Source organism: Mycotypha africana (assembly GCF_025528875.1).
Source record: "Mycotypha africana strain NRRL 2978 chromosome Unknown BDF20scaffold_9, whole genome shotgun sequence".
Classification (NCBI taxonomy): Eukaryota; Fungi; Mucoromycota; class Mucoromycetes; order Mucorales; family Mycotyphaceae; genus Mycotypha; species Mycotypha africana.
Window position 1 is genome coordinate 1,112,517 of NW_026515733.1, and position 21,350 is coordinate 1,133,866.

Here is a 21,350-nt window from a genome sequence, read left to right on the forward strand (position 1 = left end):
AAAAAAGATAATAAAATTGCCCATTACTGAAAGACTCCAATTGAGAGTTATGATTTCAGTCTCATTGTTTGCTTTTTATGCAGTACGGTGAAATCATGCACAAACCCAAGACGCAACGGGAGGAGACTTCCGTTCAAACAGCTGTTTCACCCTAATATCATGGGGGATACAACTGTTGTGTTTATGTAATGTAAAGCGCCGATAAAAATACGATTATTTTGAGGAGCTAAAATTGAGATAACTTGAAACCATTAATCAAAAGAAGTTTACTTGCGCAAAAAGGAAAATTAATAAGAAAAAGAGTGGAATAAGAAAAGTATACTACGGTTATAAGGGGGTATAAGGGGATAAAGCGATGTCTAAATTATGACAGATCCTGCTGTTCGCCATCCACCAATATCTGTAAAGCGCTGCTTTGATTAGCACCGCTTTTACAGTCATCTACGCTGCTGCTGCTGCTACTACTACTACTATTCCCACTACTACTTTCAGATGTATAAAAGCAATATTTGTCCAGCAAGTTCAAATAATGAGTAGAATTGGGGTCCAATAAGCCGCTTTTCTGTCGTCCCAGCGAGTGTTCTTCGTCATCGGTAGCAGGACTTGACGGGAGCACTTGTAAATCTAAATTGCGTAGTTTAGGTGAAGGCTTGGGGCTGAGTGGTAGCGTCGTAGTACTATGTGCAGATGATGGTGAAGGTGCATTATCGCCTGTACCATTGCTGTTAGCAAGATAGTAAACACCTCTAGAAAATAGGGGTGGGGATGAAGATGGTAATTCATTGTCTTCGTTATCATTGTCAACATCTGATAAAGATGTACTGCTTTCAATATATGTGAGGGGCGGTGAGTGATACTCTACAGCATCATTGATTGACCTGCCGTTGCTGCTGCTGGATATAGACTTTTTGGTATCGTTACTATTGTCGTTCGTTGCTACCTTTTTAAGGGTGGTGAATGTACGTGTAAAACGTCTTCTTCCGCCTGTTGTATTAGCGGCTTCCACTGTAGGCGATGAGGGCGGTGAAGCGAGTGTTTGATCATTTTTATCTTCTTCACTGGTTTTGGTATGAGAGAGAGAAAAGTAAACTTGGTTGAATAAAGGTGGATTTGTAACTTCAGGTGATATATCAAACTGAGATTTGTGATCGCTGCTGGCATTTGTAACAGAAGGTCTCCTCTTTTTGGCTTCTGATAAAGAATGTGCAAAATCATATCTTGTACCTAACCAAGGCTGAGGCTTTCTCAAATGCAGAGGTCTGGCACGTTTATATTCTTTCAAAGCATTTTTAAATTGACTATGCTTCTTTTGTTGACCTTCCTCGATCAATTCTGCTTCTACTTCATCTTCAATACTCTCATTGTCCGTTTCTATTTCTTCTTCGTCGTCAACTCTTGCAATAACTGCATTTTCATGAGCATCCAGTGTTACATCCTGCTGATGCTGCTGCTGCTGCTGTTGCTGTTGTTGTTGTTGTTGTTGTTCTTCTGATTCAACCATCTTCTCGTTTGCCTTTTTTTGTTCAACTGATGTTATCGATGTTGCCGCTGTGTCACCGTCATTATTCTTGTAATAATTCTTCCAAGGATCATTTAATGGATCACAAATGACCTTGATTTGATAATATTGGCCATCATTATCATCCCAAAAATCTGTATTACCAGCTGTTAATCTGACAGAAAATTCAACTTTACCCCGTACTTCACCACGGTCTTTGATAAACATTTGATCTTCCACAATCTCAGTATCGTCCTTACTATTGCTGTCATGGTGTGGATGATAACCGAAAGGGAACAAATTTATAGAGACTTCATAGATGTCATACTCCACATTTTTAGGATAAGGACCAAAGAATTGTGCATCCACTTCGTGATTCGATGTATGCCAATGATCTAGTGTATACCGTATCATGACAGATTTATCAAGTGCTAGATTACGTACCATCAATTTTCCCGTGATAGCTGTGTTATCTGCTGTAACGTGAAAGAGCTTCTTGTCCAAAATGGCATTCTTTCGTAATTGAGCACTGGCTGTAAAAGAGGGCCAACGAGGGCATAAAAGTCGGAAAGAAGGTTGCTTCAATCGTTTATTGTCATGGGCTTCTTTTAACTCACAAGGCGACTGACTTTCATGGAACAAACAGACCTTTTCCAGAAATATAGGGTTGAATTTGACTCGTTTCTTTGTTCTGCCCTCCCGCCTCAGGCTTGATGTTTCTTGGTGTTGTTGATGTTCTTTCCCAATATCAGTACGAAATCTATTATTAGCAGTAGATAAAGTTGATAGATGTAATTCAAATTTCTTCTTAGGCACTGTTGCTAGATGACAGTCATTGTTTTCTACGTTGTTGACATTTTTAACGGCTAGCTCTGCTTGCTGTTCAATCAATGAAGCTCGCTTATTGATCTCATCAATCTTGGCCTTTTTGCCAAATATACTAAATCTTTTGGGTTGGTATGAATGGCTTTCCTCTTCTTCGTCTTCTGTATGTTCATCTTTCACTGATTTCATTGGTTCCTCAATAGAGTTCATCATTCCTTCTCTTACAAACCTTGAAGATGCTGTTGAAAGTGTCGAGAATGATCTGCTGGAAGGCCGGTTCTTCACCGTGGTTGCTTCCCACTTGGGTTGATGACTTGGAAAGGTTACTATTCCCATTTGTCTTTTTTTTTTTAAAAGGATTTTTTTGAATTTTTTTGCAAGCTGTTGGGGGTAAAATGATGGTTGCTTCTGCTTCTATTACTGCGATAATGATGTCAAAACCAATCTTGTAAATTGATGGCTGTATAGGTTCAAGTTGGTTATATAATAAAGGCTAAGGAAATAGAAGTTGACTGGGTGAAGCAATGATGATATAAGAAAAAAAGAAAAGAGGAAATGCCAAAAAAAAAAAGAATGAGATTTTTTCTTTTTTGTAAACGAAACTATGACGGACGAACGTTTGAATTATTTTCCCCGCCTTTTCTTTTCTTTTTTTGGAGTGATTTGCAGGTTTTGAACTGTTGTGCCCCGTCTGTCCTGGAACATTTTTTCCTCAGCAGTTTAAGTACCCGCTGCTAACACTGGGTGCAAAAAAAGTAACTCAGTGAACCCTGCTGAATCTTCCAATCAATGACGAGCAGCAAAAGAAAAAAGGGGCATGATTATCTTTGACCGCTGACTCAAAAAAGAACAGTTTGTGTTGAGGGATTCTCTTTTTGCTGAGCCCGCTGGAGCTGTGTAATATCATGCTCTTACCGTTTATTGTACCTTGCAAAGCGCGGTAGACCGGGAAGAGGTGCATGCATCATAAGCTTATCAATTTTAAGCTTCATCAAACCACGAACGTCATCTATACTTTATGTAAATGATTACGCTGAGTGGACCAACGAGACTTTTTGATGTAGAACTTGGGAAATTGTGTACAAATGATGAAGTCATAGTTTAATTAGCAATTTAGGAAGAGAAGGTGTGTAAAGTAAGAGCTGTAGAAAAGTATAATAGTGTGCACCATTCAATAACATGTTATTGCATTACAACCGAAAAAAACCACATATTTAAAGAATGCATGTTTGTTGACTTCTGACTCATTGGTAACGAGGTTGGACACCTTCTGCTGTAATCCGCACCCATTCTACATTTTCTAACTTTTTAGTTTCTTTGTCGTAACTGGAAGCAATCTTTATATGAGAATGACTCTTTTTAGTATACTTTGCTGTTGTCGATGATATTTTTGGGCAGGCAAAAGCAATTTTTCACTCACTAATATAGTCTTTTGTAAGATCTGCGCTATATAAAAAGTCATGATAGTCATCTATATTAGGTGACTTATTCGACGAGGTGCTTGTTTCCTTCTCGTCTTTTCGTGCGATTCAGTGTCTGCCTAACTAACGTCCAACGCGTAATTTGCGATCAATTCGACCGCTTGAAGTGGGCTATCTACCGCCATCATGACAGCTTTATCGCCCGGGATAACAATGCAAACCACTATCCTATTTATGACTACAATTGATAACCACACGGTGTATTTTGCGTTTAAACCGCGAAAGAAAGGTTAATGGAGGATCAAATTCCTTTAAGAAAAATTCATTATAATATTGAGAGGTTTTTTTTTTTCTCCTTAAGGCTGTCCATTGTTTTTAAATGAATCTCTGCAGTCCGCTCTAAAGTTTCTCGTTGTCAATGCATAACTGCTGCATGTGCCGATCAGCCTTGAGCCGTAACATGTCTGCTTTTTGTACACTGGTATGCGACAATATCTGAGTCTTTTGCTTTCACACATACCATTTCTCTATTTGTAATGTAATTCGCCTTCGAAACTGAGTGTTTGCCCTATTAGGCAGACAGTTTACCTTCAATACACATATTAAATCAATCAGCTTGGATGGCAGGTTGTTCCGAACTAATATGATGAAGGATATAATAGAAAATAAACCGTTGGCGCTGCATTTCACCAATTCAACAACAATTACCATGCTGATAGGTACGAATGAACGTATTGAACTCAGCACTCACTGTCAACAACTTTTTCTCATATAGTAATATATTCTCATGATCAAATGCAAGCTATCCAGAAACTGAAGTTTTATAATTAATGAAACCTCCAGTAGCCCGACTAAGGAAGGATAAGCACCTATTCTACATCTCTTATATAAGTCGTAACGTAATATTATAGTAAACGTAATAGTTGAGTAGATTGTATAAAATTCGTATACATATATATATATATATATATATATATAATCTCCTTAAAAGAAGAAGTTATTATTAGGAGTAGAAGATGATGAGGTATTGAAAGCACTGCTGTTGCCAAAGGGTTGTTGTTGTTGTTGTTGTTGTTGCTGTTGTTGTAACTTTTGCTCTTGCATTAAATCCAGTAAACTCTTCTGACTGGCACTATTTGTTGTAGTAGAAGCATTATTTGTAATAGTACCAAAAGGATTGTTACTACCCGTAGGTGTAGGTTTCAAAGTACTAGCAAATCCAGAACCACTATTTTTTAAAGTGCGTGTGAATAATGAACGTACAGATGGATGAAAAAATAAATTTGAATATTTACTATGGTATACGTAGATTGCCTTGATTCCCAAATGTATCTAGGCCATCTTCATTGTTTGCTAGCAATGCATTTAATTTGGCGTATTTCGTATCTTGAGGCTTTGGCTGTTGCTGTTGGGGAGCAGCGCTAGTAGAATTTGAGAAGAGAGGCGACGCGGTGGCGGACATGCTTCCTGACGAAGAATTTATACCAAAATTGGGCGTATTAGAATTAAATAAAGGGGTAGACTGAGTAGGCTGCGGTTGTGGTGGTCGATTCATCATACCGCCACCAAAGTTGAGTTGACTATAATCATATTGCTGTTGTGCTGGTAGTTGTTGTTGTGGTTGCGGTTGCGAAAATTGTGAGAATGGATTTGTGCCTGTCATCATCGGTTGTTGAGGGACAAATCCCGTTAACTGTGGCTGTTGTTGTTGAGGTATGAAGCCAGTCATTTGGGCTTGCAAACCCATAGTATTGAACTGGTTGGTGGAAGAAGAAGAAGAAGAATATGGATTGTTTAGGAAGCCTTGATTGGCTGGCTGTTGTGGTTGGGCCCATTCCAACTGCAAAGGTTGCTGCGGTTGTTGCTGTTGTTGCTGTTGTTGATAGGGATTATTGTTACTAACAAATATGCTACTGTTGTTGTTGCTATTGCCAAACAACTGCTGCATATTTTCTCTTTCAAGTCTTTCCCTCTCTTTTCTTTCTTTCTCTAAAATTTCTTGTTGACTCAGTTCTAAAGCCTTTTTCAAATCATCATCGGTTTGGCGTCTGTTTCTCTCCTCTTCTTGAGCCAGCCTTTTACTCTCTGCTAATGCACGTTTCAAATCTCTTTCCTCGTCATAAACATTATTACCGCCATTAGAAGACGAAGACAATCGCATACTGTCGTTTAAATATTCTCCTACACTGGCCATTCTATCTCTCATCCCTTGCCTCGAACGTCTTTCTTCTTTTAACCTTGCATCATCCATTAATAAGTTTGTAATATCTTTCGCCTTTTGACGAACTAAAATGAATAATGATGTAATGTTCAGCGATCAGCACTCAAGATCATTTTACTGCCCTTTTCGTTTTCCGCGGACCTACCATTTGCCCCAACATCTTTACCAGTGTCATCGATATGTTGGAACTCTTTTAATGTCTTTACAACATAGACATTCTCTTTTGCATATAAAACCACATTTTCTGATCCAACATGCAGACAATAATCCAACAAAAGAAGGGCCTATTGTAAAATGCCTATTTAATTTGCTTTTATTACTCTTAAAATAAACATGTTAAAGAGTTACCTTGAATACATGACGCCAGTTTTTACCCTTATCGTTTAAACGTTTATCAATCATATCCATTATCTCAATGAAATCAGACCTATATTAACAGTTTGTGGGTTGAGTACTATATCATTTTGTTTGTTTTTTGTTTTTTTTTTTTTTTTTTTTTTTTTTTTTTTTTTTTTTTTTGCGGCGCAAGAACTCAAAAAAGTACTACTTTACTCGTTATATGTTAATTGTGCAATCTCGTTCATGAGCGTTCCACTAGGGCCCCAAGGATCATTAGAGGTTGCTTCTCTAACTTTAATTTGGACATCACTAAAACCTTTTGCGAGGTTCTTGCTGTACACAACAAAAGGTGTGAGGGAGTGTCAGCATTCCATAACCGTCATTCTATGTCCCAGTTTCTTAAAGTCTGCAGCAGCTGTGTAACATGGAACTACGACTTACATACTACGAACAACACCTTTCCCAGCCATTTGTAATAAAGGAAGGGCAGAATAAAGATGGAAGAAACAGAAAGAATAGAGACAGTTTTCTTCTTGCTAAAAAATAGAAGAAAGAAGAAGCACAGCTTAAAAAAGAAAAAAAAGAAAATCCCTAAAAACCAAAGTAAAAATCTCCTCGCCTCCACGAGTTATCTGAGCATTTTAGGAGTTTCTTCTTTTGTGAATGAATGTGCGTCGATCTTTTCAAATCTTCCAGTTAAATTTTGTCGGTTGCCCACTTTCAATCAACTTTTGCCTTGTTTGCGACTGCTGTGACAGCGTGAGTTTCTTCTTTTGCTTAACGCTTCAATTTGTCAGCGATCGCTTTTTTGACGATGGATGCAGAACAACATAAGATTCTCGGTAACTCCTGAGATAACTCTTTTGAGTTCTTCCAATGTTGTTTGTTTGCTTGTGTCGATTAAAAAACTATTATGAACTTTTTTCTTTTTTTGCCTGACTATTTAGGAAATAGACTTTTCGCTGAAAAACGCTTTGAAGATGCTATAAAAGAATATACCTCTGCCATTGTAAAGTCCCAGTCTTATTTCTTCTTTTAAGAAACATTGAGAAAGCTGGATGAACTAGTATTTATTGAAATGCTTATTTTCTTACTCTACAGATAAAAAACGCAAGTGTATGCGTTTATTACACAAATCGTGCCTTATGTTATTCTAAAGTATAGAAAAAGACAATTGTCGATGGACAGTTTGTTGCATTGGGTCGCTATAAGTCACTTATCTATATTATACGGTTAGCTAGAAAAATATGATCCAGTCATATCTGATTGCAGAAAAGCGATCGATATTGACCCCACCATGGGTAAGAGTAGAGAGCAATTGTGAGTTATACAATGTCAATATAGTAACGATGAAACTACCGTTAAACAGTGAAAGCATATTACTTGGTAAAAAAGATCTTCTGAAAGGTATGCAGTAAAATGACATGTCTGTTCTCATGTGGAAATATAAAATAGCTCGGCCAAGCATTGACAGAAAAGAAACAGCACACAGAAGCATTAAATAAATTGAAAACAGGTACAATCAATCATACCTTCCTCCTTCAATTTAAGCGTGGAGTTGAATTTAATTTTTTCCAAATGCTAGGCTACGAGTTAGCTATACAAAAGAAAGTTAGCTACGTCAACGATATCCTTCAGGCTTTGTTAGTGGCCAGAAAAAAAGTAAAAACTGGTTCTATGATGTACCTAGCATCATTACTTTATGTCTGACAGTTATTCCATCAAATAGAAATGGGACGATGATGAAGCTGTTCGTTTAGAAAAAGAATCAGAACTACTACGATACGTGAAAGGACTAGTTGAAAAGGAAAGGAAAGAATTATTAGAAAAAGTGGATCCCAACGATGAGGAAGAGATAGAGACAATCAATTACAATATTGTAAGCTTTTGATTACGCTGAACATTAAGGGTTTGTGCGTACTCAACAACATTCAATAATCTCTTAGGATGAAAGATTATCAAAGATACAAACAGTATTTGTTCAGTCAAAGGATAATGCTTTTCGACGCGAAATTCCAGATGCTTACTTGGACAAAATTTCCTTCAATATTATGCATGACCCAGTTTTCACACCAGATGGTATCACTTACGAACGTCAGTCTCTCTTGGATCATTTCAAACGAAACGGTTATTTCGATCCTATATCAAGAAATCCTTGTCGAGAAACGGACCTTATTCCTGATAGATCATTACGGGACGCTATTGAAGATTTCTTAAAAGATAATGGTTGGGCTGCAGGTAATTAACGATGTCAAGCGTACTTTTGTTAGAGAAAATTTATGCTAACTGGCTCTTACAAAACTTCTAGACTATTAATAATGACTTTCATAAAGTATGGTTATTCATTTGTATTTAGTTAGTAGGAATGTAAACTTGTAAACATAATTTTTGTAGATATTTTGTTGTTGCATATTATGCCATTCTTAAAAGTATCACAGTAGGCTGTAACCATTAGCGTTTAAGCATATAAACATTTCATTTCTTCCCTTTGCTAAAAAATTGAGTAATTTTTGGTGCCTTTGTAGCATGAGTTTCATCAGCCTTCTTACTATTATTTTTATTGGCCTGATCACTACTATGCCTTCTCTTTTTCGTTGCTTTTGGTGGTGAAGCTGTGTCTGTAAAACTGTCGTTACTGTTACTTCCACTTGCCGCTTCCTTCTTAACTGCGGGCTGACGCATAGTAAATAATGAAACACATCACAATTAGCCCATCCTTCGCTCTAAACCAAAACTTTTCAGCCAAGACTTTACCTCTGGAAGATCCTTCTGCATTTCCGTCTTTAAATCCATTGGTTTAAGGAATTGTGATATCGAATTCTTTTGCTTATCGATAGGAACAATCAATTCAGGGTAGTCGTTTTTTATCGGACCTACTTTATCCGTAACTTGAAAGCTTTGAGGTAAAATTTATCAGTAACTTAGTATTGATTTGATTAATTATCATTGACCTTGGTCCGGCTTTACCAATGAAGTAACCCTTCGAATGGTTTTAACAAACCAGTTACACGCTGATCCCAGGGTTGGTTTTTATCCAGCCATATACCAATATCGCTTTCATCCAAAATAACTGGCATTCGATCATGAATTTTAGAGAAGAAGCTGGATGCATGGGTTGTGATTATAGTACAAGTAGTCAAATCATCATCTATGCGTACAGCAAAAACATGAGTTTTTATTTCCCTTCAGTAGAATGGCGTGTAATAGGTTACCATTGAAATGAGAGTTACTATAAAGGCCGGCGAAAAGCATCAACTTTTTATCCTTTCTTTCAATGTAAAATGCTTGTCGTTTCTTGTTCCATTCAAAAAATCTGTGGTAAAACAGTATAGTTTCGTGTGAGTCTTACAAGCGAAATGTACTATACATGTACGTACAGAGAAACTAGATATTGATGTTGCTAGTTACCCTTCTGCAACAATGACACAACGTCGAGAATTCTTTGAAGCGTTAAAAACACTATTAGGGTTCTCAGTTAAAGTCTCAACCCTTGCATTGATAGGCTAATGTTTGTATTAAAACTGTTTATCAATCATTTGAGAAGGAAAAAGACACACGATTTTTAGACCGCTTTGCTACAATAGCGAATCATACTTTAGCGGGAGGGGCTGCTTTGGCCCAAGAGGGAATGTAGCCCCATTGCTTGTAGAGAATTTTAATAAATGTAGAGCCATGCCATTAGTGTGAAGTATTGATTGCGCAAAAATTACCATGGACTTCATAATTCGCTCATTATCTATTTCTGAGCTTTGAAAAACAGTTGCAATGTAACGTGCAGGACAGACATTGTAACTTGCTCGATGTTTTGTTTCATCGATCCAGGAGACATTTTTATGCTTCAAAACATTTTCTTTATACAGCCGGCTTTTCAGTTCCTCTGGGTTGAGCGAACAACAAAAACGCCCACACATCTCGTAATCAGCAAAGGAAAATGAGTATCTGCTTCTCTTCGCCGTTGAGAAACAAATTATGTTTTTTTCATTCCTGTTGGTTTTTCATGCAGCAGTCGTAAAGTTTGAATGTCAGACAAACTCTGAGAACATAATTTTACTTGCATACGAGAGTGAACACAATCTAAGTTTTATTTGGAGACGTTTCTAGGTAAAACAGGATACGAATTGGAATACCTGTAAGATCTTTACACTTTAATTGGAGACATTCCTTTGTAACTTAGTAAAATAAGAAAAAAGAAAAGAAACCGAACGAGAAAGAGAAGCAGGGAGAAGAAGATAGCCACGTTCTGTAAGTCTTGTAGAGATCCACTGTCAACTGAATTTATGTATACTCACTCTATTATCTTTCTTCTAGAAAATGATGCGCCTGAGAGATTCAGGTTGCGTGATAGCTAGCAAAAAAGTTCCTCTAATTGTATTTGGTGACGGCAAGTTCAACGAATCCGCCATTCATTTGAAGGGCCTTAAAAGTGGTGTCGATGGTGGTCTTTGGTGTGCATTGAAGCGAAGAGAGGCTGCTGGCGATTTACTAGGGATAAACCATTGATGAATATCTTACCTCTCGAACATGCAATAATTGCCGCTCCAATACCGTTGAAGCATTCAAGACTGTTCCAGGCCAAAGTATCCTTGTCTGCGAAACCTGATCGATAATTTGGAACCGGGACGTCAACGCTGCAAAAAACATGTTGGCAATTAGCGTGTCGATTTGGAAGTCAACTGGAAGACCTACTGACTTTTGTAGAAAACTAAGGAAGTCACCTGCATCAACAGCTTAACAGCATCCTCCAATCGCCAGAACGAAACTGGCTCGATTTTAACAGGTAGACCCTATCTAGAAAAGTGTAGTGGCGGCTCGTACATTTGCTGCGAAATTCTAAACGTCAATCTTACTTCGTCTGTAGTGATAATTTTGACCCGTCTCCACCACGAGTAAAAAACACTGTAACATGAAACCATAATTTGACATTTCGGTTTAAAGAAATAGATTTAAACAAATGATCTTAAAAATTAGAACTGTCCGTTTTGTCAAAAATGCATTGCTTCAAAAAGTAAAAGATTGACATACTGTCAGAAATACTTGAAATTTTGGTTAAGAAAAATTAAGAAATCTCTGCTACAATTCTAACCATTTTGCGAGTCATGATGCTGGACTGTATAATTTAAGCATTATCATTTCAACTATGCAACTTTAGCTATGTATCATTGAATCCTTTTTGAACCTTGTAAGTCTTCAGTAGAGATGTAGTGCATTGTATGTTAAAGTAAGAGATAAATGGAAAGGTACATTCCTCATGAATCGGGCATTTACCAAACATAGTACAATACAAATAATGCAGGTAATGCAAAAAAGGTATGGATTAAATTGGTACTGGGAAGGTAGGCCTGTTTATATGTATACTAATGTTTATATGGGCCCTACTTACGGAGGGTGAATATGTTTTTCAAATGATCGAATGGTATTATTGGCTTTTTGCCGTAGTGTTTTCGTACGATGAGAGCCATTCACGTACATAATTACCACTTTCTCTCTTCAATGATTTAATAGAATGTCTCATAGTTATGTGCAAACATTCCGTCTAGTCCCCTTATCAATTAATACTGCTAGGGAAATTATGTTTAACAATTGCTTCTGCTCAGGTTCTAAGAATTTTATACTGAGACTGGGCTTTGTATTGAAAAAGTAGTCTTACATGGCATTAAGAAATATTATAATTTATTCTATACAGAAAAAGAGACATATATTAAAATGTCACTATAGGACACATTTACGTTTAAGCGTCCTTGGTGAGAATCTTCAAAATGTTCTCAAATGTATCACGAATTTGTTTAGTAGAGTCACGTTCACGGAGAGTGACAGTACCATCCTTCACTGTATCAAAATCGATGGTGATAGCATAAGGAATACCTAATTCGTCATTACGAGCATATCTACGACCAATGGAAGCTTTACTATCATCAGTACGAGTGGAAACACCAGCTTGACGAAGAGCACGAGAGTACTTGCGAACAAAAGGTTCAAAAGCTTCATTACCAGATAAAGGTAATAGACAGCACTTGAAAGGAGCAACGACGGCAGGGAATGAGAGAACGTTACGATCTTCATCATCGTCACGAACCCACCACACATGTTCCAAAAGGGAGTAAAGAATGCGACCAATACCAAAGGAGGGTTCAATGACATTGGGGATATATTCACGAACATGTTCTGTAACGGTGCCACGCTTAACAGTGACATCGTCCTTACTGACTTCAAAAGTTTGCCCATTGGCTTGAACAGAACCAACGCCATCAGATTCTAATTGCTTGGCCAATGCAGCATATTGATCTTCGGAAAGAGAGTTGATAGCTTCTTCGACAGTCTTAGCATCCTTCTTAAACTTAGGCCCAAAGGTCTTCTTATTAATTTCCACTTGCCAAAGTTCAACAGTACGGGGTTCAGGTAATTGTTCGCGAACAACCAACTTTTCACCAGTACGCTTAGAGTGAACAGATAAATCGTAAGCAGAACGATCAGCACAACCAACACATTCTATCCATCCGTAACTGGTCAAAATTTCAGCATCCCAGCAATCACAAGCATAGTGAGCCATTTCGTTATCCATATGTTGACGGAAGTGAAGACGGTCTGGTTTAATACCGATCTTGATCAAGAACTGATAAATACGGGCAAGGAAGTATCCCAAAGTTTGGTTATCGACAATCTTCTTTTCGACAGCCTCACCGATGGACATTTCAATGGTGTCTGTCTTACCAGCCATTTGAATATCCTTTGGTAATAAAGTCAAAACAACGTCCTTAACATCGTCAAATTTGGGATGGTTCTTGTTTTCGGGGTCAACATAATGTTCAATCTCTGCCATGGTAAACTCACTATTAAGGTAAGTTATGGTGAATATAATTGAGTAAACTTGACCAACTCGACCTTTACTCTATTATTAGTGCCTCCTCCACCTACACAATCCATAGGACAAAATTACTTACCGAACACGCAAGAGACCGGAACGAGGAGAAATTTCGTTACGGAAAGAACGGCCAACTTGAGCAGAGGCGAAAGGCATCTTATCATTATTGAATTCGAGAAGCTTCTTAAAGTTGAGGAATTGACCTTGAGCAGTTTCAGGACGTAAGAAACTATATAAGAGATTGTGAATTAAGTATAGAATCAACATTGCTTTTGGTTCATTTTCCTGTTATTCCGTCCCCTTCACTTACCCTTTGAGCTGGCCAGTGGGACCAATGGATGATTCAAACATCAAGTTGAATTCCTTGGGTTCGGAAAGCTCGTTACCAGATTCAGGTGAACGGATTTCGAACTTCTTCATAATGGCAGCTAATTCTTCACCGCTGTAATTATCAATTTGAGCCAAACATTCTTCGTATTGTTGACGAACATCGTCGGGCAATTCAACAGCAACAACAGTTCCTTTCTTCTTCTTCTTCTTCTTGTCGCCAGTCTTGGCAGCGGCTTCGGCTTCAGCAGCGGCTTCGGCAGCGGCTTGATCGGCGCTCTTACCAGCCTTGGCAGCTCTGGCTTCCTTATCACCTTGAAGACGAGCCTCAAGGACAGCCTCGATAACATGATCAGCTCTGAAAATTTCACCATTCTTCAAATCCTTGCACATAAAATCGGCAAACTTATCAACATGACCGGAAGTTTTCAAAACGTCGTAAGTGGTCATAATGGAAGTGTCAACTTCGAGCATTTCTTCCTCCAAGACGAAATGGTTGCGCCATAGAGAAATAATGTTGTTCAAAAGAGCGCAACCAGATGGTCCGTAATCGTAGAGACCGGCAACACCTACAGTATAAACAAATGAGAGTTAATGTTGTCTTAACGCCTATCTCCTTCACAAAACAATGGAATGGAAGAGCAACTGCTACAACTATACATTACCACCGTAGATTTGGAAGGAAGGCGCGTAAAAGAAACGCTTAGTAACGAGTTGCTACACAATAATAAAAGCAAATACAGACAGTGAGTGAATGCTTTCTATCTTACAGCAGTTCAAAAAATTACGGGTTACCTCAAGTGCAGCTCTATCGAACTTGGTTTCGGAAGACATAGTGGGGATGGAAAAGAAAACAAAAAAGAAAATTCAGAAAACTGCCTCTTATGGTAGAAGTAATTTTCTGTCTGTAGACTCACGGTGGCTTTGATTTACGATGAGTCAATTTGAGCGGATTACCCTCTGCAAAAAATTGCATTGTTATTCTTCCCAGAGCTGAACTATTACTACAGTGACAAAAACTGATAGCGATTGTAGCAGTCAGCAAATAAGATTATTATAAAAAAGCTCACACGTATTTGAAAAGGATCATCGTGAGCAAATTGATGATTGACAGGCCCAAATGTTATTCTTCGCAAATATCATTTTACCGGACAGCCAGCAGACATTTGTAAGCAAAGGTATGGAACGCGGGAAGTTTTCTCGCTGATAAAAGAAGAGGGTAGCACAATTGTAACCATCTATTTCATGCAGCTACATATTGATGTGGCAACAACGGAGGCAGGCTGACTTGGGAAGCTTCCAATCTTGCTCATCTTGACTAATTGATAATGAACATTGACTTTGTGTTTAAATTCTCTTCGCTCCCGAGTATCAACATCAGTCAAAGAAATTAATCACTGAATTATTCTTCTGTGATTTTGGTATTCTTGACAAACATTTCCATCAATAACTGAAAGTAAATTGATTAGATACGCTCAAGTCTAAAGATTTGAAATCAATAATTAGTTGACATATGTCAAGACAATTTAAAAGAAGGGTTAAACTCTATTATTACATTCAATTCATGACGAAGAAAAAGACAAAAAAAAATATCTGTGAGTTTGTGATTGATGAAACCGCCGCCTTGCTATTCAGCATTTTATAGAGTAGAAAGGAAGTGTTCTTACATGAAGAGAACAGTTTTTGCCTAGCATATGAATTATTATTTCATTGTTCTGTCAGAAATTCTCAAAAGTTAGTGAACTATAGTAGCATTCTACAAACATTACACGATTTATTGTGGTTCACGTTTTGATTTCACAATTGTAACCTATAAACTCTGAATAATTGATTGCTTTTTTCACGAGCGGCACTATGACTCTGATGATAAACGATATAGATGGCATCGATAATGGAGCTTATTGTGAATATTAGAAGCATAAGCTGGCTATATCATTTGGTATATTGCAGATGCATAGATACACTCCAGATTATATGGCAACAAAACTTCGCGTAAGTATAGAAGTAATGTCGAAATCTTGATGCTCATGAATTTTTCACAGAAGAAGACGAGGCAAAGAAGCGATGAAAGTAGGGTATGTAGCCGACTAATTGACAAGGTTTGCTGTGTTAATAACACTTTAAACGTTATAGAGAAGCCTATGTAGTAGGATTTACATTATCCTCTACAGATGTTGACAAGTTTGTATTGATATCAATTGTCACTCTTCCCCACACTTTTTGGAGTATTTGGAAACAATACTCATCAATAATTCAACAGATTGAATAAAGTTCTGCGAAACTACATTTGGAGAGCAAGTCTCGAGTAAGGGCTATCACAATTCAGGTACACTCTTATCCGCGCGGCTCGTATTACATTGCTCTATTGTTATAAGATAACTTGCAATATTTATTGAACAATTTGCATTTGAATTTCAAACGTGCTTACAATTAAAATGGAACAATTGCGAAATATTATAAAGTTGCAAACAGATATTATAAAAATAAGTTATTATTTTCATAAATTTTGAGCAATGAATAATTCGGAATTAGCAGAACCCTGCTGGTAGGTGAAATAACGAAGAGCTTGTGCTTTCTACCGTTGTCCAAAGTATCCAACACTTACTCTTAACGATCTCTATTATATTGCATTTGTTTAAATTTAGTTTATTTATTTTCTGAAAATTATGTATAAACTGTCCAAATCTGAAGTTAAATAACTGTAGCAGATGAGTCGGAATCTGAACCTGGTAACTGACTAAACTTATTTCCAAATTCTTTGCTTTTCTTTCCTTTTCCTTTTAATTGTTTCTGCAAAGTACATTTTTTTAAATAGATAAACATGTCTGTTTTTGTTGGACGTTTACCGCCTCATGATTTTTATGAAGAAGACTTAGAGGATATTTTCTATAAATATGGGAGGATTATAAGCTGCCAAGTCAAAAAGGGTGCTCGCTATGGTAAATATTAAAGGAATGCCAATGGAGAATAATGTTTCAAATGTTTTCGATAATGAATTTATTTATTCAGTCGATTTCTACTACTTGTAGCTTTTGGGTTTGTAGAATTTGATGATCCTGAAGATGCCTACTATGCTATTAAAGAGACAGATGGTCTTGTAAGTTTCTGCAAGTATTTTCATAGTCCGGCATGAATCTCACTTTCTTACTATAATTGTAGGATATAGACGGTGTTCCCATCGTTGTGGAAAAAACCAAAGGCCCACCCCGCTCACGTTATGACACTCGTTGCTTCAATTGCGGAGAAGAAGGTCATTTTGCTCGTGACTGCAGAAGGTAAACATGGCTAACTGTTTTATATTGTTTTCTTTTTTCTTGTTCATCATGTTGTGGATAAACCTTCTGAACTGTAGTAATGAAGAGTGATTATAGTTAGGAAACAATATTAGCAGAGATCCATAGGCATATATTGATGTAGAAAGGGGCAGATAAAGTTGGTAATTAATTGAGTTGAATATTAACGCTGTACTTTCATTTAATTTTTGAATTACATGAATAGCAGATATAGAAGTAGAGATAGATACAGTTCTCGCAGTAGATATCGCAGTTATTCTCGTTCTAGGTCGCCTTATTATGAGCGACACAGGCGTAGTTATTCGCGATCACCAAGAAGCTATAGCCGCTCACCTTATAGTCGTTCGCCATCACCTCGTCATGCATATAATCAATCTCCGTCTCATACCAGGAATAATAGTCGCTCACGTTCTCCCCGTACGCATGTCAGTCGCTCTAACTCTCCACCAAGAGAAGTTTCCGTTTCCGTATCTCAATCAAATTTAAGTCCTACACATGCAGCCTTTCTAGACAATCAAAAGTTAGAAACAGAGACACAGACAACGGAACAACAAGAGTTGGTAACCCAAAATCCTGAACAGGAACAAGCAGACCGACCACAAGTACAGCATGCGGTGTCTGTGCAAAAAGTACAATCGGCAGATGAGCAAGTGGGACAAGGAGATCAAACGGAAGGCTCAGCGGAAGAGTCAGCTAAGCAGACATTTGATTAAAATCAGCAAAGAGAAGCAATTGGAGAATAGCAAGAAGAGGATACTGTAACCAGTAAAACGGTAGGTCTTCTGCTTATGAGTGTGAAGGTTACTGATACTTTTCTTACGTTCCATATCGGTACGCTTATTCAAGCATATTTACAAACAATGAAAATCAAGGGATTTCTGAAATTGGTAATAAGCGCTTTGACCGAGACACAAGCTTAACCACTTATTCTGAATAAAAAAGTAACCTTTTTTCATGGCAAGCATGCTAAAGCTGTGTAACAAATGTGTTATTGATACTTTGACAATGTAATGGAACTATTTTGGATATGTTGCATAATTCGTACGCCATGAGAAATAATATATAAAGCTTTCAAAAGAATTAATTCAGTGTTTAGTTTACTTCATAATTTTCTTACTCAAAGTTGCAACAGAAAATGGCCTTGGTTATTTCAACACCCCACGACAACAATGTCAGATTATTTCACAACTTCACAAACATCCTGTATATTTACAAAAGTAACAGAAGGAACCTTCGCCAAAAAAGACCGTCGGCAATAAGCAGAGAATCACCAAGCACTCTTTGTGCAAATAAGAATAGCATTGTCAAAGCAAATATTCTTACTAGCAGTCCGAAAGTACTCAGCACCAAAAAGTCTTTGAAATCAATCGCCAAAATGATGACCGATTCTGGTATCAGTCTTGGTAGAACTGAATCCTCCATTTTTCGGAACTCGCATCCACACACGCTCTCAAACATGTTGCCTTACGGGGCAGATCAAGAGCTTGATCGCATGGTCACTCAGCATTATATACTTAGAACTGCATTTGGTTCTGACTTTGCTGCTCCAGTTAACAACCTAACGAAGCGGCCTTTTAAACCAGGCAAGAATGTTGTTGTGCTCGACGTAGGTTGCGGCTCTGGTATATGGACAATGGAAATGGCAACTCAATTTCCACATGCTCACTTCATTGGAATTGACAGACAAGCAACCTATCCTAAAAATATTAAACCCAAAAACTGCCACTTTAAGCAATTCAATATTGATCAGTCGCATATTCAATTACCTTTTGAAGATGCTAGTGTTGATTACATTTTCCAGCGCGATATCAATTGGGATTTGCTTGAATCCAGCTGGTTGCCTTTAGTACAAGAATTTTTCAGAGTTCTGAAGCCTGGCGGATGGATTGAGTTAGTTGAACCTGTAAGTTAGGATAAGTAATGTCCATTGTTACATTCATCATGTACTTATATGTACCGTGTCTCTGCATTTAGGAAATTGAGACTTATAGCAGCAATCCTATTTATCACGACTACATTGCAGACAAACGTAAGTAAAAACTTGCTTGTCTTCATCGCGACCTTCTCAATGAGCTTATAATAATTCCTTGAATTCTGCCTTAGTGGTGGATTCATTTTATGAAAGAGATCAAGACCCTTTTGTGTCCAAAAGACTATCTTCTTTTATGGCAGAAGCAGGTTTTCGAAGAATCCAAAGTGAATTTCAATCGTTACCTCTCGGATGGGGCTATCAAAAACTCTCAGCAGCCAAAAAGCAAATCACTTTGCACAACATCAGAGAGAACTGTCAAGCTTACTTGCGATGCTCCGAATTTGCTAGAGCAGCAGCGAATCATCATCTAGATTTGCTCAAATCATTACAAAGATGGTTTACGCAAGAACAACAGATGAGTATCGCAAAGTACGACTCTTACGTCCAGCATTTACCTGATGTATGGTTCACATCCAAAGCTTATGTAAATTGGCATCGCTCTTTTGCTCAAAAACCTTATATTTAACGTCTTTTGTCTATCTTCCTTGTATTTATATTATACATTTATATAGTCTCCCCTTATTCATGCACACTTATCATTGCTCTTAATTCATATTTCGTGCTAAACGCATGTAGTTATACCCTATTCATTTTTCCAATATTTTGCTTATAAGTTTGGTTTTTTTTTTAATGACGGAATAAAAAAATAGGGCTTGCTCTTTTCCCGCTCTTTTGTTGCATTGTGATTGCTCCTCTAGAGATAATGATAACAGCAATTTTGCGCAACCTTTCAAACAGTTGATGAATCAGTGTGCTTTTCGCATGTTGCAGTCTTGTGGAACTCCAATTTTACGGACTACCTCAGTACAAATACTTCGGGTGCTATTCCCTTTAAAAAAGGGTTACTCAACAAATAGTCAGAGTTGACTACATCCCGTAATCTAGACCTTAGACTTATAGCTACGACAAATCTTCATAGTACAGCCTATCCATGCCTTTTGTGCTTGAACCTATCTAAAAGCTCCAGGTGAAGATCACAGATATCCTGTTGCTGGCTGGCAGAGCAAATCAGTTGCGCTGACTGACTGGGTTTTTTTTTAAGGCGGAGGAATAGTTTACTCATTGACCGACCAAAAGAAAAAAAAAAAAAAAAAAAAAAAACGTTTCCCCACAAAGGTTCCACTGTTCCTTACACTGACAACATGTTGTCATTACGATCAGCTATAGTCACATCGAGAACACTAAGTGTTCAGATACAACCGATTGGTTTATCCTACCAAAGACGCTTATTTTCAAATGTACAAAGATATGCGAACGCCCGTAGCTCAATATCCCTTGCGAAGCTACGTTTCAACCAAACACCAAAGTTGATTCCATCGGCGATCGTTTCCACGTACAAACAACACCAACAGAATTGGACTTCAACTTCAACAAAAGCTACTACAGCACAAATGAAGCCCCAGAACAACGATGATAAAAATAAATCCATTACTTATAATAATTGGTTGGATAAGCTGCCTCCAAATCTTGCTCCGTATGCTTTTCTAGCGCGTGTAGATAAACCTATCGGTACTTGGCTACTATTTTGGCCATGCGGTAAGTGGTTATTTAAAGTAAATAGTATTGTAAGTGTTGATATTTAGCTAATGATTATGACTTCTGCCATTTTAGCCTGGGGTATTTCAATGGCGGCATATAATTCAGGGACTTCAATTCTCGAGACGGCATCAATGATTGCACTATTTGGTACTGGTGCTATCATCATGCGAGGAGCAGGGTGTACAATTAACGATTTATGGGACAGAGATATTGACAATAAAGTTGATCGTACAAAGTTGCGACCCATCACTTCGGGCGCTATCACACCAAAAAAAGCGATCGCTTTCTTAGGGTTACAACTGTCAGCAGGACTTGCTGTGCTTACTCAATTGAACGCGTATAGCATTCTTCTCGGAGCTTGCTCACTGTCTCTTGTGGTAACCTATCCATTAATGAAACGTATCACTTACTGGCCACAAACAGTGTTAGGCTTAGCATTCAATTGGGGTGCACTATTGGGTTGGTCGGCAATAACAGGCTCTCTAGATTACTCAGTGGCTGGTCCATTGTATGCAGGCGGTGTTTGTTGGACGCTTGTCTATGATACTATCTATGCTCATCAGGACAAGAAGGATGATATAAGAGCAGGTGTCAAGTCAACTGCCTTGCGCTTTGGAGAGAGGACACCCCAATGGCTCACTGGATTTTCCACGGCTTTTGTTGGTATGACTGCTCTGGCAGGTTACATGAACGGTCAGGGCTTACCGTTTTATTTGATTAGTGTGTTGGGCACTGCTAGTCATTTAGCCTGGCAGTTACGAACAGTAAATTACAATGATACCGCTAGTTGTTGGTCCAAATTCAAAAGTAACACGTGGGCTGGAGCGATTCTATGGTCAGGGATTGTGGCAGATTATGCTATTTCATCTACACATGCTTTGACTTAATTAGGATGGATCTCTTAATGCTCAAAATAGAAATCTTACCAAATGTATCATTATTTATTTGTATATATATAGCAAAAGTATATGATCATAAAAGATATACATGCAATCT

At 37.8% G+C, this 21,350-nt stretch overlaps 9 protein-coding genes across 9 annotated transcripts; 4 read left to right on the forward strand and 5 right to left on the reverse strand.

Moving 5' to 3' along the window:
• Positions 1 to 60: 60 nt before the first annotated feature.
• Positions 61 to 2,867, reverse strand: BDF20DRAFT_886918 (uncharacterized protein). The gene has a single exon (XM_053082015.1). It carries the CDS (start codon positions 2,657 to 2,659, stop codon positions 365 to 367), a length of 2,295 nt encoding a protein of 764 aa, XP_052933639.1. The 5' UTR covers positions 2,660 to 2,867; the 3' UTR covers positions 61 to 364.
• Positions 2,868 to 4,728: 1,861 nt separating this feature from the next.
• BDF20DRAFT_915625 (uncharacterized protein) lies at positions 4,729 to 6,774 on the reverse strand (the record flags this gene model as incomplete). Its single annotated transcript, XM_053084341.1, has 6 exons — positions 4,729 to 4,972; positions 5,040 to 6,030; positions 6,111 to 6,249; positions 6,314 to 6,392; positions 6,518 to 6,637; positions 6,746 to 6,774. 6 exons carry the CDS (start codon positions 6,772 to 6,774, stop codon positions 4,729 to 4,731), a joined length of 1,602 nt encoding a protein of 533 aa, XP_052933640.1.
• Positions 6,775 to 6,963: 189 nt separating this feature from the next.
• BDF20DRAFT_703632 (uncharacterized protein) lies at positions 6,964 to 8,665 on the forward strand. The gene is made up of 9 exons (XM_053076081.1): positions 6,964 to 7,146; positions 7,252 to 7,313; positions 7,406 to 7,462; positions 7,542 to 7,605; positions 7,674 to 7,690; positions 7,760 to 7,820; positions 7,890 to 7,966; positions 8,034 to 8,183; positions 8,251 to 8,665. The coding sequence occupies exons 1-9, from the start codon at positions 7,119 to 7,121 to the stop codon at positions 8,548 to 8,550; spliced, it is 816 nt and encodes a 271-aa protein (XP_052933641.1). The 5' UTR covers positions 6,964 to 7,118; the 3' UTR covers positions 8,551 to 8,665.
• Positions 8,599 to 10,363, reverse strand: BDF20DRAFT_703991 (uncharacterized protein). The gene is made up of 7 exons (XM_053076082.1): positions 10,015 to 10,363; positions 9,899 to 9,946; positions 9,713 to 9,807; positions 9,517 to 9,617; positions 9,272 to 9,452; positions 9,059 to 9,200; positions 8,599 to 8,977 (listed from the first exon to the last, which is right to left on the reverse strand). Exons 1-7 carry the CDS (start codon positions 10,213 to 10,215, stop codon positions 8,780 to 8,782), a joined length of 966 nt encoding a protein of 321 aa, XP_052933642.1. The 5' UTR covers positions 10,216 to 10,363; the 3' UTR covers positions 8,599 to 8,779.
• Positions 10,364 to 10,666: 303 nt separating this feature from the next.
• BDF20DRAFT_1003079 (uncharacterized protein) lies at positions 10,667 to 11,191 on the reverse strand (the record flags this gene model as incomplete). The annotated part of the gene is made up of 2 exons (XM_053074642.1): positions 10,817 to 11,191; positions 10,667 to 10,744 (listed from the first exon to the last, which is right to left on the reverse strand). Exons 1-2 carry the CDS (start codon positions 10,943 to 10,945, stop codon positions 10,667 to 10,669), a joined length of 207 nt encoding a protein of 68 aa, XP_052933643.1. The 5' UTR covers positions 10,946 to 11,191.
• A 736-nt stretch (positions 11,192 to 11,927) lies between these two features.
• BDF20DRAFT_886945 (glycyl-tRNA synthetase) lies at positions 11,928 to 14,365 on the reverse strand. Its single transcript, XM_053082016.1, has 5 exons — positions 14,286 to 14,365; positions 14,156 to 14,207; positions 13,474 to 14,059; positions 13,243 to 13,392; positions 11,928 to 13,131 (listed from the first exon to the last, which is right to left on the reverse strand). Exons 1-5 carry the CDS (start codon positions 14,322 to 14,324, stop codon positions 12,033 to 12,035), a joined length of 1,926 nt encoding a protein of 641 aa, XP_052933644.1. The 5' UTR covers positions 14,325 to 14,365; the 3' UTR covers positions 11,928 to 12,032.
• A 1,946-nt stretch (positions 14,366 to 16,311) lies between these two features.
• On the forward strand, positions 16,312 to 17,496 carry BDF20DRAFT_915630 (uncharacterized protein; the record flags this gene model as incomplete). The annotated part of the gene is made up of 4 exons (XM_053084342.1): positions 16,312 to 16,429; positions 16,520 to 16,587; positions 16,650 to 16,765; positions 16,989 to 17,496. 4 exons carry the CDS (start codon positions 16,312 to 16,314, stop codon positions 17,494 to 17,496), a joined length of 810 nt encoding a protein of 269 aa, XP_052933645.1.
• A 743-nt stretch (positions 17,497 to 18,239) lies between these two features.
• BDF20DRAFT_825229 (S-adenosyl-L-methionine-dependent methyltransferase) lies at positions 18,240 to 19,281 on the forward strand (the record flags this gene model as incomplete). Its single annotated transcript, XM_053077957.1, has 3 exons — positions 18,240 to 18,686; positions 18,758 to 18,812; positions 18,887 to 19,281. The coding sequence occupies 3 exons, from the start codon at positions 18,240 to 18,242 to the stop codon at positions 19,279 to 19,281; spliced, it is 897 nt and encodes a 298-aa protein (XP_052933646.1).
• A 925-nt stretch (positions 19,282 to 20,206) lies between these two features.
• BDF20DRAFT_825153 (UbiA prenyltransferase family) lies at positions 20,207 to 21,241 on the forward strand (the record flags this gene model as incomplete). The annotated part of the gene is made up of 2 exons (XM_053077952.1): positions 20,207 to 20,351; positions 20,427 to 21,241. 2 exons carry the CDS (start codon positions 20,207 to 20,209, stop codon positions 21,239 to 21,241), a joined length of 960 nt encoding a protein of 319 aa, XP_052933647.1.
• Between the last annotated feature and the right edge of the window lie 109 nt (positions 21,242 to 21,350).